Raw genomic sequence first — 18,225 nt, 5'->3', positions numbered from 1 at the left:
TGAAATCACTCCTCAAAAGACAACTTAATGGCCAGCAACTCTCTGTTACCCACATCGTAATTTCTCTCTGCGGCAGAGAGTTTTTTAGAGAAAAATGCACATGGGCACAATTTACCAGGTAAGGGGCTCTGCAATAAAACTGCTCCTACCCCCACCTCGGACGCGTCAACTTCCACAGTGAAAGGTTGTGATACATCCAGCTGCACCAATATAGCGGCAGAAGAGAAGCACTCCTTAAGCACTGAGAAAAGACTTGCAACGCCGAATCAGACAACACTGAAACATCCGTCTCTTTCTTAGTTATGTCAGTTAAGGGTTTCACAACTGTCGAATAGTTCTGAATATGTTTTCGGTAATAGTTGGTGAACCCCAAAAACCACATAAGAGCCATCAGATTTTCGGGTCGATCCCAGTCCAATACAGCACGGACTTTCTCTGGATCCATTCAAAAACCTGAAGATGACAGCAGGTAGCCGAAGAACTGCACCTCATATACAGCAAAAACACACTTCTCTAATTTTGCGTACAATTTAATATCCCTTAGGATCTGTAACACCTGTCTAACGTGATCCTGATGAGTCTGCAAGTCTAGAGAATAAATTAGTATGTCATCCAAATACACGACAACAAACCTCTCCACCAGGTGATGAAAAATGTCATTCACAAAATGCTGGAAAACTGCAAGAGCATTGGTCAACCCAAAAGGCATGACCAGGTTCTCAAAGTGACTGGGGTATTAAAACCATCTTCCATTCATCCTTGATCCTGACCAGATTATATGCCCCCCTTAAGTCCAACTTGGAGAACACCTTGGCACCAACAATCTGGTTAAATAAATCAGAAATCAAAGGAAGGGGGTAAGGATCACGGACAGTAATCCGATGGAGCTGACGGAAATCCAGACATGGCCTTTTTTTTAAACAAAGAAAAAACCTGCTGCCACTGGAGATTTGGAAGATATTATGTGTCCTTTAGCCAAACTCACAGTAATATACTCTCTCATGGCCGTTCTTTCGGGTCAAGAAAGGTTAAATAACCTAGATTTGGGCAACTTAGCTCTGGGAATAAGGTTGATAGCACAATCATATTCCCGATGTGGGGGTAAAGCCTGGCATCCACTTTCAGAAAATACATTGGCAAAATCAGATATAAAAGAGGGTAATGTCTTAGTAGTTAAAACAGAAAAAGATGCATTCAGACAATTGTCAACGCAATAATTACCCCAATCCAGAATCTGTCTAGCTGGCCAATCGATGGTTGGATTGTGCTTGCTTAACCATGGCAAACCCAGAACCAACGGAGCAGGGAGACCCTCCAACACAAAACACGAGATGAATTCCTGATGAAAGTCAGCATCTGAGATAAACACTTCTAAGCTAGAGGTGCAGAATCAATAGCAAAAATGGAAATGTTTTTCTCTAATGCGCTTGGAGACAACCCGTGCATACGGACAAACTGAGCATCAATCAGGTTCACCCCTGCCCCACTGTCGATAAACACCTCAATCCCCACAGTCTTGGACTCTAGCGCCACCTCGGTAGTCAGGAGAAATCAGGTACTACCAGTCAAAGACAAATGCACAGTCTCTGACTCCCCTCTCACCCCTCCAAGAGTCAGATGGGAATTAGACTTCCCCTTTTTTTTTCTTTTTGACGCTGAATGCATGGACATACATCGATAAAATGTCCCTTTTGTCCGCAGAAAAAACACATTCCCTTCCCAAGACTAATATGCCTAAAAGCAGATCCAGGAGTAGCTCCCCCTAATTGCATGGGTTTGTCCCAGACATAAACCCAGGAGTATCCTGACCCAAAGTGTCAAAGGAAGATGATACCTTATGTGATATTACGTCCTGAGAGTGGGGGCCCCTAGATCTCTCTCTCTCAGGAGTCTATCAATGCGTACTGCAAGAGACATAGCGGCTTCCAGAGACTTAGGATTCTCATGAAAGGCCAAAGCGTCCTTCAGCCTCTCTGATAATCCCTGACAGAACTGACTATGGAGAGCCGGATGGTTCCACTCAGTATCCGTAGTCCACTTCCTAAACTCAGAGCAATAGATCTCAGCAGAACGCTCTCCCTGAGCAAGGCCATGTAGCTTGGGCTCGGCCAGGGAGGTCCGATCCAGGTCATCATAGATAAGTCCCCTTTAAGCAACGAAATAACCACACCAACTCTCTGAATCTCATCCCCAGATGAGTGTGGACGTAGCCTAAAATACAATTTGCATGCCTCCCTAAACATAATGAAATTATCACGTCCCAAAGAGAATCTGTCCGGGAGGGCAACTTTAGGTTCGTGACAGACCTGGTAACAACCACAAGGACCAGCAGCCTGTGGTTTCTGGATCTGTGAGACAGTCGTGCGGAGGTCAACTACCTCCAAAGACAGCCCCTGCAGCTGTCCGGCCAGATGCAGCAATAGGATCCATGGCAGTACTGAAACAAGAAATAAAATGACGGTTTTGGCGGTTTATAACAGGCCTTAATACAAATGACAGGGAAAGTCAACACACAAAAGTAAAAATAAAAAATAAAAATACAAAAGGGAAAGAAAACACTTAACTTCAAGTGGCTATGGCAGCACCAGGAACTCAGCCGAGATCCACACACCAGCTATCCACAACTCAAACTGAAGCTATAAACCACATAGCATAGTGGGAGAAACAGCAATAAATAGAAAGGTTAAATGACCATAATAGTCACACCTGGGAAAAGATGGTGCGGCAAGCACCAGAAACAACACAGACGCTGTTAGGAAAATTTACTCTCTTGCCTAACGTGTGTCCCTGACACTGATTTCGGTGATCAGCTTGAATTAAGCCTTATCCGGTACCGGGAGAATGAATTAGATTGACCACATGAACACATGTCTATTTCCAATCCATTCTGGTTTATTTCACAGCTGGCAAACAGTTATAATAGAGGGGGTTGAGCTTCCTTGACATCCAATCATATGTTAGCATTAGTTTTGACCAATAGTATGGTCACACGTAAGCTTCTGCATTTACATAATAGATGACTCATAGTAACAGCATTTGACCAATCAGGTATAGACACATGAGCTAGCAGACACTTGAGCCAGATGACCTTATATGGCTAGGACTGTTCAAACTTACAAACTAAGGAATGTATGTGTATCCTTGAAACAGCTAAGGAAGTGTCACACATTCCTTAAGGGGGAAGAGACATTTTGTAAGTACACTAACCAAATGTAATGCAAGTTGCTGAATAAGACAAAATGGAGTCACATATATCCCTTCAATCCCCTCTAAGAACCTTATATATATACCTAATACTATATGGTTCTTTCTCTGCTCTTCCTTGGTTTGCTTGTAAGCCTTTAGGTATTCCATATACCCTTCAGGAGTATAATCCTCAGGCTTTGTTGAGGTTGTGTTTGCCTCTTCTACCTCTACCGGAGTATAGAGGGATGTTGAGTGTACCCCTCTTTCGGCCACTTTTTGACATATGGTAAGAAGGGAGGGCACACACTGTAGACAACAGCAGAGACCCACTATTGCAGCGACCACGGCGAGTGCCACTCCTAAAACATACCTTATTTGACCAAAGTCAGGTATTCAGCCAAAAAGCCAGTCCCACCCAACCTTGGTCAACATCCTGTTTTATATGTTTTCTCATATCTTCTAATTGGCCTATTTTATCTTTTATTCCACGGGAGTGATCTGATAAATTGAAACAACACATCCCTGCGAACGCTGAGCATCCTATACCATGTTGGAGCAATAAATAGTCAATAGTTGCCCTATTCTGCAAGATAGCCTTTTCATACGATTGTATATCCAGCAGCATATCTTGCAGAACTGCACCAGTGACATTTATCTGTTTTACCATAAAACAGGCAAGTTTTGATATTGTCCTGTGGTTATATATGGCCAACCCTGGTACCCCTATCAAAGATACCCCTAAACTCATATATTCTGATCTAGAGAGGAGATTCACATTATAATCACAATTGTCTGGTAACTGTAGGGAAGTGTCTCTCGTGTGTCGTATCTGCATTGCTGGGAATAGTGGTATCATTGCTAATGTCAACCTAGCTATTGTACAGGGTCCCTCTGTAATATTGGCAGGTATGTACGTGTAACTAGTATTCCCACAGGCCAATACCCATCCTGCTGGTAGAGGTACATGTTTGTCTAGGGATGGTACTGTTTTTGTAATATTACATTGCATATTCTTTCCTGATATTATCTTTTTACAACTACCTAAATCTCTATTACAAATATTTGGCTTAGTCTTATTCTGCATTTTTGCTTGTATGCAGGGAGGCAATAGTGTCTCATCACAGGTGAAGTTATAACATATTTCTGCTGCTGTGACAAGACCTGTAATTATTTCTATCATATTACTTTGCAGAGTCTCATATGTAGGACAGTCATAACAAGCATGATAAGGATTTACATATCCATATTTAACATCATGATCCTCCAAATCTGTGTCATTCCATTGGGAACATAGGAGCCCCGTCCATACATCTACTGGGGTGGGGACCGCTACCAGACATGTCTCCAAAATGTTAGATGCAGATAAAGTGGTTTGGAGACAAAAGTCAGTTAAGTTCAGAGTTTTGGCCAGGTACAGCCATAAGTTCTCCTTTGTCTTGCATAGATTGTCTTCCCCTCTGCATTCTGTTTTCAAGTATATCTGTCTGTTCCACAGCCATGGGACAGTAAGTAGGAGACACAAAACTGCAATTATTAAGGCACTACATCTCAGCCATCTCGAGGAATTTCCCGACTGCGTCATCTCGTTGAGGGTCAAGGCTGTCTGCCTCCGTTAGTACCCCTTCTGTATCTTCTTCGAGGTCAAGGCTGTCTGCCTCCGTTAGTACCTCTGGGCCTCGTTGGAGGTCAGGGCTGTCTGCCCCCGTTAGTACCTCTCTTTTCTTCACCAACTTAATCCTTGTGGCGTGGATCCACGTGGGTAACTGTTCAGTGAGGACTGCTGTTCTGGTGATCGCGACTACCTCGGTGGGTTGTCTGTAAAGTGAAGCTTCCTGGTTCCTTTCCCTTCTTTAAGATCTTGATCATCACCTGGTCGCCTATCCGGAATGGATGGGTTGGTTCCTGTGAAAGAGAAAAAGACTTACAAGCCACTTATTCTTCAGTTTTACTGAGGACCTTGATCAGATTATTACTCCTCTCTGATCAGGTCCAAGTCCCCTTCCTGCACTACCAGGGGGCGTCTTGCCCATGGTGTGGGGAAAAGGCCTACCCATGAGTATCTCAATGCTGTTTATGTCCTACTCTGTGGAAATGTGCTATTAAGATGGAAGCACTGTGTTGGGGAATGCATAACTTCCACTCTTCGCAGACCAATCCTATCTCAGGATTTTTCTGCAATACTGAATAACACCAGTCTTGCTGTTCCTGTTCAGTGGCATACCACTGAAGATCAGTAAGCATTTGCAACATCTCAGGGGTTGGAGGTGCCAGACATGGCATCTCCCAATGGTTATACAAACCTGTGAGGTTGCATTTGGCCACTCATTTCGCCACCTTAACTGCCAGCGCATTGCCCTGTGAGACATGATCCTTACCATCTGCTGCCGTAAATCCTCTCCTCTGCCAGATCATACCATGGTCCCACACTACCCCATGTGTGTACCTACTATCAGTATAGATGGTGACAGGTCTATCAGCATGTAGAATACATGTCCTAGTGAGTGCAATGAGCTCAGCTGCCTGCTGTGTTGAGTGTGGATGTCCTTGAGTAGGCCTACAACATCATGAGTGGTGTGCAAAATGGTGTAATGTCACATTGTGAAAGGAGTTGCCAACTCTACCATCATAGCACAGGCTGCAAGAGAACACAGACATGCCGGCATCCCCTGAACAGGGGTGGGCATTACCTTTGAGAAAAACACACAAGGACGCAACTTGCCTCCGTTTTCTTGTGTCAGTACACCCGCCATGGTTTTACAATTTTGGCGTGCAAACATGTGGAAGGGCATATTATAGTCAGGGAGGCCCAGCCCTGGACTCGACATGAGTGAACATTTCAGATAATCAAATGCATTGTACATTTCAGAAGACCATTTAATCAAATCTGGATTTTCTTCCAGAGTGGCTTGCCTCAAAACATTGTCATAATAGGAGCAATCAGGAATCCATTGTCTACAGTAGTTTATCATCCCAAGGAAAGATAACATTTCCTTCTTGGTGTGCGGGGCGACCAAACCCGCAATAGACTGGACTCTTTCTGCGCTGATTCTCCGTTCACCTTTTGTGAGGACAAAGCCCAAGTATTCAACCTGCATTTTACACCATTGCATTTTCTTAAGTGTCACTTTGTGACCACATCCTGACAACCATTTTAACAGTGATAAACCATCCTGATTGCTGGCCTCCGCTGACATGCTACATAGTAACAGATCATCGACATATTGCAGCAGCACAGAACCTTGGGGGGATGTACCATGGCTTTAACATCGCTTGGATGACTATGCTGTACACTACAGGTGAATCAGCATATCCCTGGGGCATTTCTGCACCAGGTCAGTTTGACGTCTGTCAAAGCAAAAAACAAAAAGTAGTCTGGTTATCTTATCAACTGGGATAGAAAAGAATGCATTTTTCAGATCTATCACACTGAACCAAACAGCGTCTGCTGGAATGGCAGATAATAATTAAGTGACATCAGGTACAACAGGGGCTATAGGCACAATGATGTTGTTGATGGCCCTTAAATCCTGTACAAAGCGGGTAGTACCATCTGCCTTTGTCACTGGATTCACGGGCGTGCTGTAGGGTGAAATCACCTCTGCCAGGATTCCCTTTTGTAGGAATTCCTTTATCATTGGCATAAGCCCATCAAGTTTCTCTTTTGACAGTGGGTATTGTTTCTGATATACAGGTGTACTGCCCTCTTTGATGGTTGCTTTGTATGGTGTGCAGTCAATGAATCCTGTGTCATAGTCCCCTTTTGCCCATAATGATGGGTCTATTTCCTCTAATTCTGAGTGATCTAAGTCCACCGCTTTTAGTCGGACGCTTTGGTCCTTCTTCTGTTCTGCCATTAGTATCTTAGCTGTCCATACGAGCAGAGCTCTGATGTTAAGCACAACACTTAACATGTAACATGTAACTGCAAACATTGAAACAAACAGATCTGACAATACAGACATGAACACACAAAGGGCCCATAAAAACTTTTCATTGAAATAAAAATGTACAGCTTGATCAATGCTGTTGGTACCAATAAAAACCAAAAACTTCCAAGAAAATAAAATAAAATTCTCAATGCGCATATTTAAAAACAAGTACCATACTCCATACGCATTCATATACATTTTTCCATGTACTCTTTTTTCATTAACAGCTCATAACCACGCCCTTACACATAAAATATGAATTGCACACACAGCTCTGCTACGTACATACAACTCAGAGCCACACCCATTCACATTCCACTGAATCATGTATCTTTCACCCAATTACACAATTTCTTTGTTACATTCCAAAATTTGCAGCACAGACAAACACAGCTTTCCTGGAAACAGATATTCACACCACACCCAGAATTGCTGATGGTCTGTCACTGTAAGACAATATACATGTTAATCATACAGTCATTTTGTTAAAATTAACAAATCATCTTATATGCCATGTAGTTTTTGGTTTAGTGTTATACACAACGCCCCTTATTCTATATAACTTCCCCTTCCATTTCCTTTGCCTTGCGTCTCTTATTTCAGGAGTGTTCAAACAGGGGAAGTAAAGCAATACATCAAGAGTTCAGCTGTACCACATGTTCCTTAAACTTTTACTCATATCTGAATAAGGACTTAGAATGGGTGCAACCTTAGATTGATAGGATTGGACACTTCCAATTAGCATCATCACTGCAGGCACATTTTAAACCATCGGAACATACAATTTGGAAAGATCCAATCCAATACTGGAGCCCTATCTGGAATATCTTATAGATAACACAGGTTAGTATCTTCACATTCTGCTCATGCATTACCAATTAGAAGCCCCCCTCCCCCCCAACCCCCATATGTAGGTTAGTTGAATTCCTGAGCACAGGAGAGGGGGGGTGAGATGGGAGGGAGTTCTCTCTGAGAGCACACTGCAGAGAAAACAGGAAAAGTTTTTGTAGGTATACAAGTGACATTTTGGTGGTGGGGGAAGGGATGCCACATGGCAACCTTTTCCTGGTCTTTTGTTCCCTACCACACCCAAATCCTCCATCTTGTAATAAGAAATGCTGCTCATTTCATTTCTCTAACTTCAAGTTCTCTCAGTCACTTCCATATACACTTTTCCACCATAACTCAGCTTGCACCAGCCTATTATTATCCTTCAACTTCTTTTTTCAATTATCAATACACTTATGCATTAACTGTCCATCTTTTAGTGCTGTAATCTCTAATTCCAGGGCTATAAATCGTCACTATTTAAACACACACATATCATTAGGGCAACAAAACTTAACCAGTTCATTTCTGAACGTTTTAACACAAGCCCTTTCTAATTGCAAACACTGAAACACTTTTTCCCTTGCCATGAATTAACTTCCTGACACTGCTGTGTCTTCTCACTCACAATAGCCCCCCTTCACAATCACGGGAGTTCTGATGTACACTGTCTGTAAGCTTCTAACAGATTTTTTACAGCTCTTCATCCCTGTTGCCAGCCGGGCATAACATTCTGTTTCACATTTTAACTGTCAATTCTCACATCCTGCCCAATTGTCTACTCATGTGTTAACTAGGAAATAATTTGTGGGACTAGACCGTGCAACAAAATTTACATGTTGGCAGTGATAGAAACAGAATGATTTCACAGTGGGATGCGACCGTAAACTTACCACCCGGCCAACATCTCACACAGACAGATAATCTTAATACTTCTAAAATACTTATACTATATATACATAAGAGTTAATTCAAGCTTGTATCCTTCTGTTCCCGGAACAGATTATTCATATAGTGCACTATCTCTTAACGATATGGACTTACTAAGCCTCTTATAATCAGCATTTTTATACCTAACGATATGGACTCAATGAGCCGCTTAAAATCAACAAGCTCCCAGAGCTTTTGCGCGTGTCCCAGACATCGCAATCCACCGAAATCATAAATAGATGGTTCGACTTACTTGAATGAGATTTTGGTCATTGCTCCCAGGTCCAAGGAGGACAAGAATTGATGTCTTTCACTGTAGACCTGAAGAGTTGACCCTCCCAATCCCGGAAACCGAGCCCCCAAGCTGTTAGGAAAATTTACTCTCTTGCCTAACGTGTGTCCCTGACACTGATTTCGGTGATCAGCTTGAATTAAGCCTTATCCGGTACCGGGAGAATGAATTAGATTGACCACATGAACACATGTCTATTTCCAATCCATTCTGGTTTATTTCACAGTTGGCAAACAGTTATAATAGAGGGGGTTGAGCTTCCTTGACATCCAATCATATGTTAGCATTAGTTTTGACCAATAGTATGGTCACACATAAGCTTCTGCATTTACATAATAGCTGACTCATAGTAACAGCATTTGACCAATCAGGTATACACATAGGCTAGCATACAGTTGAGCCAGATGACCTTATATGGCTAGGACTGTTCATACTTACAAACTAAGGAATGTATGTGTATCCTTGAAACAGCTAAGGAAGTGTCACACATTCCTTAAGGGGGAAGAGACATTTTGTAAGTACACTAACCAAATGTAATACACGTTGCTGAATAAGACAAAATGGAGTCACATATATCCCTTCAGACGCCATTTAATCCAAATAGAAAACATGTCAGATCAAACCACGTGTTGCCAGTCTCACCGATCTCTTGCCACCTGTCGCAGGAATGTCCATGACAGCCAAGTTGAGAGACACTTGAAGAACTTTGTTATGGAGAGAGTGATGGAACAACCCTCCATAGCTGATAATTCTTAAGGTGGCTACACACATTAATGTTGGCAGAACCCTTCAAATTTGATGGGACCAGCTGACCTTCAGGTTTGGGGGCTTCATGACAGCTGATAAAGGAGGGAAGAAGCATTGGGCTGTTGGATTCCAACATGCTTGATCCTTTTGTTCTTAGAAATGTACAGTGCCTTGCAAAAGTATTCACCCCTGTGACTTTTTTCGTATTTTGGTGCCTCACAGCCTGGAATTAACATGGATTGTTTGAGGTTTTGCATCATATAATTTACAGAACATGCCGACAACTATGAAGATGTTTTTTTTTTTATTGTGAAACAAACAACAAATAGGACAAAATAACAGAAAAAGTCAATGTGCAGAACTATTCACCCCCCTAAAGTCAGTACTTTGTAGAGCCGCCTTTTGCGGCAATCACAGCTCCAAGTCTCTCTGGATAAGTCTCTATGAGCAGTCGCCACATCTTACCACTGATTTTTGCCCATTCCTCCTTGCAGAACTGCTCCCGTTCCTTGAGGTTGGAGGTTTGCACTTGTAACCAGCAATCTTTAAGTCTGACCACAGATTTTCTATTGGATTGAGATCTGGGCTGTGACTCGGCCATTCCAACACATTTACATGTTTCCCCTTAAACCCCTCAAGCGTTGCTTTAGCCGTGTGTTTGGGGTCATTGTCCGGCTGGAAAGTGAACCTCCGTCCTAGCCACAAATCATGCACAGAGTGGTGCAGGTTTTTCTCAAGAATATCCCTGTATTTAGCACCATCCATCTTTCCCTCAGCTCTGACGAGTTTCCCAGTCCCATCCCTCCAGCATGATGCTGCCACCACCATGTCTCACTGTGGGGATGGTGTTCTTTGGGTGATGTGATGTGTTGGGTTTGCGCCAGACATAACGTTTTCTTTGATGGCCGAAAATTCAATTTTAGTCTCATCAGACCAGAGCACCTTCCTCTATACATTTTGGGAGTCTCCCACATGCCTTTTCGCAAACTCACAACGTGCCTTATTGTTTTTAGCTGAAAGTAATGGCTTTCTTCTGGCCACTCTGCCAAAAAGCCCAACTCTATGGAGCGTACGGCTTATTGTCGTCCTATGTACAGATACTCCAGTCTCTGCTGTGCAGCTCCTCCAGGGTTACCTTAGGTCTCTGTGCTGCCTTTCTGATTAATGCCCTCCTTGCCCGGTCCGTGAGTTTTGGTGGGCGGCCGTCTCTTGGCAGGTTTGCTGTTGTGCCATGTTCTTTGGTTATAATAAATTCGATGGTGCTCCTGGGGATCATCAAAGATATTTTTTTTTATAACCTAACCCTGACTTGTACTTCTCAACAACATTGTCCCTTACTTGTTTGGAGAGTTCCTTGGTCTTCATGGCAGTGTTTGGTTAGTGATGCCTCTTGCTTAGGTGTTGCAGCCTTTGTGGCCTTTCAAAAAAGGTGTGTATATGTAATGACAGATCATGTGACACTTAGATTGCACACAGGTGGACATCATTTCACTAATTATGTGACTTCTGAAGGTAATTGGTTGCACCAGAGCTTTTTATGGGCTTCCTAAGAAAGGGGGTGAATACATACGCACATGACAATTTTCTGTTTTCTATTTCTAAACAATAGTTTTATTTATTTTATTTATATATTTTTCTCATTTCACTTCACCGACTTAGACTATTGTGTTCTCATCCATCACATAAAATTCAGATTAACAAAACATTGAACTTAAGGCTGTAATGTAACAAAATACGAAAAAAGTCAAGGGGGGTGAATACTTTTGCAAGGCACTGCAAGATGCCACAAGTAGAGTCAGGCATGGTTTTACTCCCCATTGAGAACACATGCACACTCTATCGAGCTGCCCATGCATGTGTACAGGTGGGTCAAGAGGACTCATTACCTATGGCAGATGCCTGGGGAAAGAAGGGTCAGGCTTGTTGGATTTCAACATGAGTAATCCTTTTGTTCTCAGGGGAGATGAGCCGTTGCCAGTGCAGTTTGGCAGTGGTTTTACTCTCCACTTAGAGCACATCCACACTTGGCCAAGCTGCCTGTGAATATGTATGAAGGATATGAGAGGTTCAAGAAAAGTAGATGTCGGCTAAACGAGCGTATGACTGGCTTTAGTCCATCTTATTAACTTATCTTCATTTGACAGTCCCATGAGTTAGATAGTCCACCTGATCGCTGTACAGGAGAGGTAAGGGCCAGGGCATGCAGTCACATAACAGTGCAGGTCTAACCTCAAATCAATTGTCCTCACACACCGATGATAAAGAAGAACTGGGGCAATAATCTTTGGCATTGACAACTCATACTGTGCTGTTTCTTTCAGGAAATCGTTCTCTCCTTCACCTGGTACCAGAGTCGATATATTCCAATGGTGAGAATTTCCTATAAAACATAAAATATTTGCCCCTTTCTAAAGACAGATTTTATTTTGCAGGTTATTTAATCAGTCTACAGAAAAGTTTCTTCATAATGTTCCCTCATCATTTGGTCAAGGCCTCTTACTGGTATCGTGTGGCTCTACGATTTACATCTTGTGGCGTTTCTTCATCTTTTGACTTCATATCTTCCATGCATGCTTGTCTTCTCCAATACATCCAAAATAGGGTTTATTTTTTCTAGTTCACGTTTCATGTCAGAGGTTGACATTGATCTGGCCAAAGATCTTCTTGCCATCCACAGTAAATGATGTCCACTTAACACAGAGGTCTCCAACCAGTGATTCTTCAACTGTTGCGGGACTACGACTTACATTGTGCAGCTTGGAAGCCATTGTTTGAAGGAAACCCTTTCTTAAAAGTTAGATGTTCATTAATGAAGGTCTTCTCTTGTCTTAGTCTTCCAGGACCGGACGGAAATTTTTTGGAAGGTGTCCCTACAGGAGGGGAAATCTCTGCAGGCTGAAGGCAAAACTGTTCATGTGAAGCATTCAGGGATATACTCAATATACAGCCAGGTATTGTACTACCTATTCTCATGTCTTGTTATGATCCATTGTCATCTTTCCACCTCAAAGCCAAAGTTCTGTATCTCCTGCTTCTGTCCTAGGTGTTTTACACAGATACGACGTACACTATGGGTCATATAATATTTCGGAAGACAGATGAAAAAAGAGATATTCTTCTCCGATGTGTTCAGAGCATGCCGGGGGATAAAACTCTGGCATTTAACACTTGCTACACGTCGGGTAAGACTCTTCTCATCTTCAAATCCTGCCCTAAGACTGGAGGATTAAGGACATACCCGGAATACTCTTAATAATAATAATTTCTATTTATATAGCGCCAACATAATCTGCAGCACTTTACAATCAGAGGGTTCAGGTACAAACTAAATCCTACATTACATAGCAACAAACAAGTCAATGAGGAGTGAGAGCCCTGCTCGCAAGAGCTTACAATCTATGAGGAGATAGGGGTGACACAGAAGGTAAAAAGTGCTTTGTACAATGGTCTGGCCAATAGAGATGTAAATATAAAGCTGCATGAGCCGCCACCAGCCGATATCTGTAGGGCTTATGAGAGCATGGGATATGGTGGATACTGATGGATGATGGATCAGGTGCAGAAGAATGAGGCTGAAGGTGCAGAATGGAGAAGGGTTAGATTAGGGGATGTAATAGGCCACCCTAAAAAGATCTGTTTTTAGGGAGCACCTAAAACTGTGGATGTTGGGAATTATCCTAATTGCTTGGGGTAGGGCCTTCCAGAGAACTGGTGCAGTTAGGGAAAAGTCTTGAAGACGGGAGTAAGAGGTTTGGATTATGGTGGATGTCAGTCGTAAATCATTGGCTGAACGGAGAGCACGAGTAGGATGGAAGTCAGAGATGAGGGAGGAGATGTAGGAGTGCAGCACTGTGGAGAACTTTGTGGGTGAGAATGAGCAGTTTCAACTGTATCCTATACTGTACGGGTAACCAGTGTAATGACTGGCACAGGGCGGAGGCATCGCAGTAGTGACTGGCAGAAGGATCAGAGTAGTGACTGGCACAGGGTGGAGGCATCGCAGTAGTGACTGGCAGAAGGATCAGAGTAGCGACTGGCACAGGATTGAGGCATCGCAGTAGTGACTGGCAGAAGGATCAGAGTAGTGACTGGCACAGGACGGAGGCATCGCAGTATTGACTGGCAAAAGGATTAGAGTAGTGACTGGCACAGGGTGGAGGCATCGCAGTAGTGACTGGCAGAAGGATCAGAGTAGTGACTGGCACAGCACGGAGGCATCGCAGTAGTGACTGGCAGAAGGATCAGAGTAATGACTGGCACAGCACGGAGGCATCGCAGTAGTGACTGGCAGAAGGATTAGAGTAATGACTGGCACAGCACGGAGGCATCGCAGTAGTGACTGGCAGAAGGATCAGAGTAATGACTGGCACAGCACAGAGGCATCGCAGTAGTAACTAGCAGAAGGATCAGAGTAGTGACTGGCACAGCACGGAGGCATCGCAGTAGTGACTGGCAGAAGGATTAGAGTAAGGACTGGCACAGCACGGAGGCATCGCAGTAGTGACTGGCAGAAGGATCAGAGTAGTGACTGGCACAGGGTGGAGGCATCGCAGTAGTGACTGGCAGAAGGATCAGAGTAGTGACTGGCAGAGCACAGAGGCATCGCAGTAGTGACTGGCAGAAGGATCAGAGTAATCACTGGCACAGCACGGAGGCATCGCAGTAGTGACTGGCAGAAGGACCAGAGTAGTGACTGGCACAGGGTGAAGGCATCGCAGTAGTGACTGGCAGAAGGATCAGAGTAGTGACTGGCACAGCACGGAGGCATCGCAGTAGTGACTGGCAGAAGGATCAGAGTAATGACTGGCACAGCACGGAGGCATCGCAGTATTGACTGGCAGAAGGATTAGAGTAATGACTGGCACAGCACGGAGGCATCGCAGTATTGATTGGCAGAAGGATTAGAGTAATGACTGGCACAGCACGGAGGCATCGCAGTAGTGACTGGCAGAAGGATTAGAGTAATGACTGGCACAGCACGGAGGCATCGCAGTAGTGACTGGCAGAAGGATCAGAGTAGTGACTGGCACAGGGTGGAGGCATCTCAGTAGTGACTGGCAGAAGGATCAGAGTAGTGACTGGCACAGCACGGAGGCATCGCAGTAGTGACTGGCAGAAGGATCAGAGTAGTGACTGGCAGAGCACGGAGGCATCACAGTAGTGACTGGCAGAAGGACCAGAGTAGTGACTGGCAGAAGGATCAGAGTAGTGACTGGCACAGGACGGAGGCATCGCAGTAGTGACTGGCAGAAGGATTAGAGTAGTGACTGGCACAGGGTGGAGGCATCGCAGTAGTGACTGGCAGAAGGAACAGAGTAGTGACTGGCACAGGGTGGAGGCATCGCAGTAGTGACTGGCAGAAGGACCAGAGTAGTGACTGGCAGAAGGATCAGAGTAGTGACTGGCACAGCACGGAGGCATCGCAGTAGTGACTGGCAGAAGGACACAATTGAAAACGGTTCCATCCCCCATTGACTTTCAATGATGTTCATGACGGATGCATGCGGTTGTATTATTGTAACGGTATTGTTTTTGCAGATCCATGACGGATCCGCAGTGTGAAAGTAGTCTAACATGTATGGGGAGCTCCCGACTCTTCCCAGACAGATGATGTCGGGGTAATAAAGGATCAGGTGCTTTGAATTGAAATCTTTATCCTTTTGTTCTCCACATAGTTAAGTCGTCAAAACTAAGTGTCTTCCACAGGCCAAACCGATATCTATGATGTGTCAGGAGAGACAGCTTTTGGCCGAAAGAGCATTTGACTGACAGCTGTTGAAGTTATATGGAAACCTTTACATCCATAAAATAGCAAAAAAAAGAACCCCCTCTAATCTGTCAAAGCTACGTAGACAAGCTTGGGATGTCTTGTGAGAGGCAGAGGTGTAGATATTACTAGTGCATCTCAATACATTAGAATCTCATTGAAAAGTGAATTTATTTCAGTAATTCCATTCACAACGTTAAGTTCCTGTATTCTATAGATTCATTACACACACAGTGATCTATTTCAAGCGCTTATTTCTTTTACTGTCGATGGTTATGGTTCACAGCTAAAAAAAAACTCAAAAGTCAGGATCTCAGAAAATTTGAATATTGTGAAAAAGTTCAATCTTGTAGACTCATGGTGTCACAATCTCCTCAGCTAAACAACACAAAACACCTGCAGAGGTTTCCCAAGCCTTTATCTGGTCCCCTCAGTAAGCTACACAATCATGGGGAAGACTGCTGACTTGACAGGTTGTCCAGAAGACAGTCATTGGCACCCTCAACAGGAAGGGGAAGCCACAAAAGGTCATTGGTAAAGACCCTGGCTGTTCACAGAGTGCTGTATCCCAGCATATTAATGGAAGTGAGTGGAAGGAAAAAATGTGGTAGAAAAAGGTGCATTCAAGAATTTGGGGGAGATTGACAAGGAGTGGACTGTGTCATGGGTAGTACGGGGAAGGAAAGACAACCAAAGGGAACAACAACAAAACAACTACAGATTCTCCCCCAAGCCTAGGGAATAAAGAGGTCACCTCCTAGCAAACCCTGACTCTCCACATGTGCAAGTCTCAAAGGTAGAAATACACATGCAGGGGAACCTAAGACTGCTGACACACTGCACCAAACTCTCAGCTTAGGGAACAGGGAAAGAGGCAACCGGCTCCTTCCAATCTGAAGGAACCAGTGTCTCTCTGAGGCCTAGTCAGGACAGATACTACAAGAAAAGGGAAAGGACTTAGCTTGAGAAGCAACTGGAACAGGAGAACCACCACACAAGCAGAGCACTCCTCAGAGGAACTATCAGCTGCAGGGAAACAAGTGAGAGGTGGAACATATAAAGAGCCACCTGACTGATAATGAGCAGCATCTGCGAAGAGGTGGAAACCTGTCAGCAACAATGAAAACAAGAGAGATCTGTCAGATTGACTCCTGAGTCTTCCGTCTATCTGAACTTCTAAGGTCTTCTCCCAAGGCCGGCGGTGACAGACTGCTGCTGGAGTCAGTGCTTCCAGGGCCACCACACACAGACGTATCTAGGACATGGGCTACAACTGTGGCATTTCTTGTGTCAAACCAATCATGACCCAGAGACATCAGTCCGTGATGGTTTGGGGAGCCATGTCATCTGCTGGTGTTGGTCCAATGTGTTATATCAAGTCCAAAGCCAGTGCAGCCGTCTAGCGGGAAGTTTTAGAGCACTCCCCTCTGCTGACAAACTTTATGGAGATGCTGATTTTATTTTCCAGCAGGAGTTGGCACCTGTCTACACTGCCAAAAGTACCAGTACCTGGTGTAATAACCTCGGTATCAATGTGCTTGATTGCCCGACCTAAACACCATAGAGAATCGATGAGAGACACCAGACCCAGCAATGTAGACGAGCTGAAGGCCTCTATGAAAGCTACCTGGGCCTCCATGACACCTCAGCAGTGCCACGGGCTGATCTCCTCCATGCCACGCCGCATTCATGCAGAAGGAGCCCCGACCAAGTACTGAGGGCACATACAGACTATTCAGTACGACAACATTTCTGTATTAAAAATCTTTTTCTAATTGGTCTTATATAATATTCTAATGTTCTGAGATCCTGACTGATGGGTTTTCATTAGCTGTAAGCCGTAATCATCAACATTACAAGAAATAAAGGCTTGAGATGGATCACTGTGTGCAATGAATCTGTGGAATAGAAGAGCTTCACTTTTTCAACTGAATTACTGAAATAAATGATCTTTTCCATGATATTCTAATTTATTGAGATGTTCCTGCATATCTGAGATTTGTATTTTGCTCTCTCTAAGGTGCTTTCCGTCTACGAAAGGGACAAACTATCGTGCTGGAAATACCACGGAGGAATGCCAGCCTGGATATCAACAGTCAAGCCACGTTTCTTGGAATTGTCAAATTGTAACCCTCCCTGCCGACTGCCACAGGACTGCCAACCTCCTGACCAATGGAAAGTATTTATAGCAGCAAACATCCGGATATGGACCGCTAATTACAGGGTAGAAAACAGCGGATAATCAGCCTGCCCCTCCCCCAAGGGTGACACAAACAGGAGAGAATGATGAGCATGCCCCTCCCCCTGCAGGGTGATACATATAGAAGGAGCTATGAGTCTGCTCCTCCTCCTGCAGGGTGATACATATAGAAGGAGCTATGAGTCTGCCCCTCCTCCTGCAGGGTGATACATATAGAAGGAGCTATGAGTCTGCTCCTCCTCCTGCAGGGTGATACATATAGAAGGAGCTATGAGTCTGCCCCTCCTCCTGCAGGGTGATACATATAGAAGGAGCTATGAGTCTGCCCCTCCTCCTGCAGGGTGAT

At 44.1% G+C, this 18,225-nt stretch overlaps 1 protein-coding gene across 1 annotated transcript in view; it reads left to right on the top strand.

Annotated features, from left to right (window-relative positions):
• The window catches only part of LOC120988949, a 69,905-nt gene extending 51,883 nt beyond the window's left edge, over positions 1-18,022 (top strand). The window contains exons 11-14 of the mRNA XM_040416759.1: positions 12,234-12,281; positions 12,745-12,863; positions 12,956-13,094; positions 17,700-18,022. Of these exons, the coding sequence (XP_040272693.1) occupies positions 12,234-12,281; positions 12,745-12,863; positions 12,956-13,094; positions 17,700-17,809 (416 nt within the window). The 3' untranslated portion in view covers positions 17,810-18,022. The remainder of the gene's footprint in view (positions 1-12,233; positions 12,282-12,744; positions 12,864-12,955; positions 13,095-17,699) is intronic.
• Positions 18,023-18,225: the final 203 nt, after the last annotated feature.

Source organism: Bufo bufo, chromosome 1, assembly GCF_905171765.1.
Source record: "Bufo bufo chromosome 1, aBufBuf1.1, whole genome shotgun sequence".
Taxonomy (NCBI): domain Eukaryota; kingdom Metazoa; phylum Chordata; class Amphibia; order Anura; family Bufonidae; genus Bufo; species Bufo bufo.
Note: the sequence above shows the minus strand (reverse complement) of the source record. Positions and strands in the feature narration are given on the sequence as shown.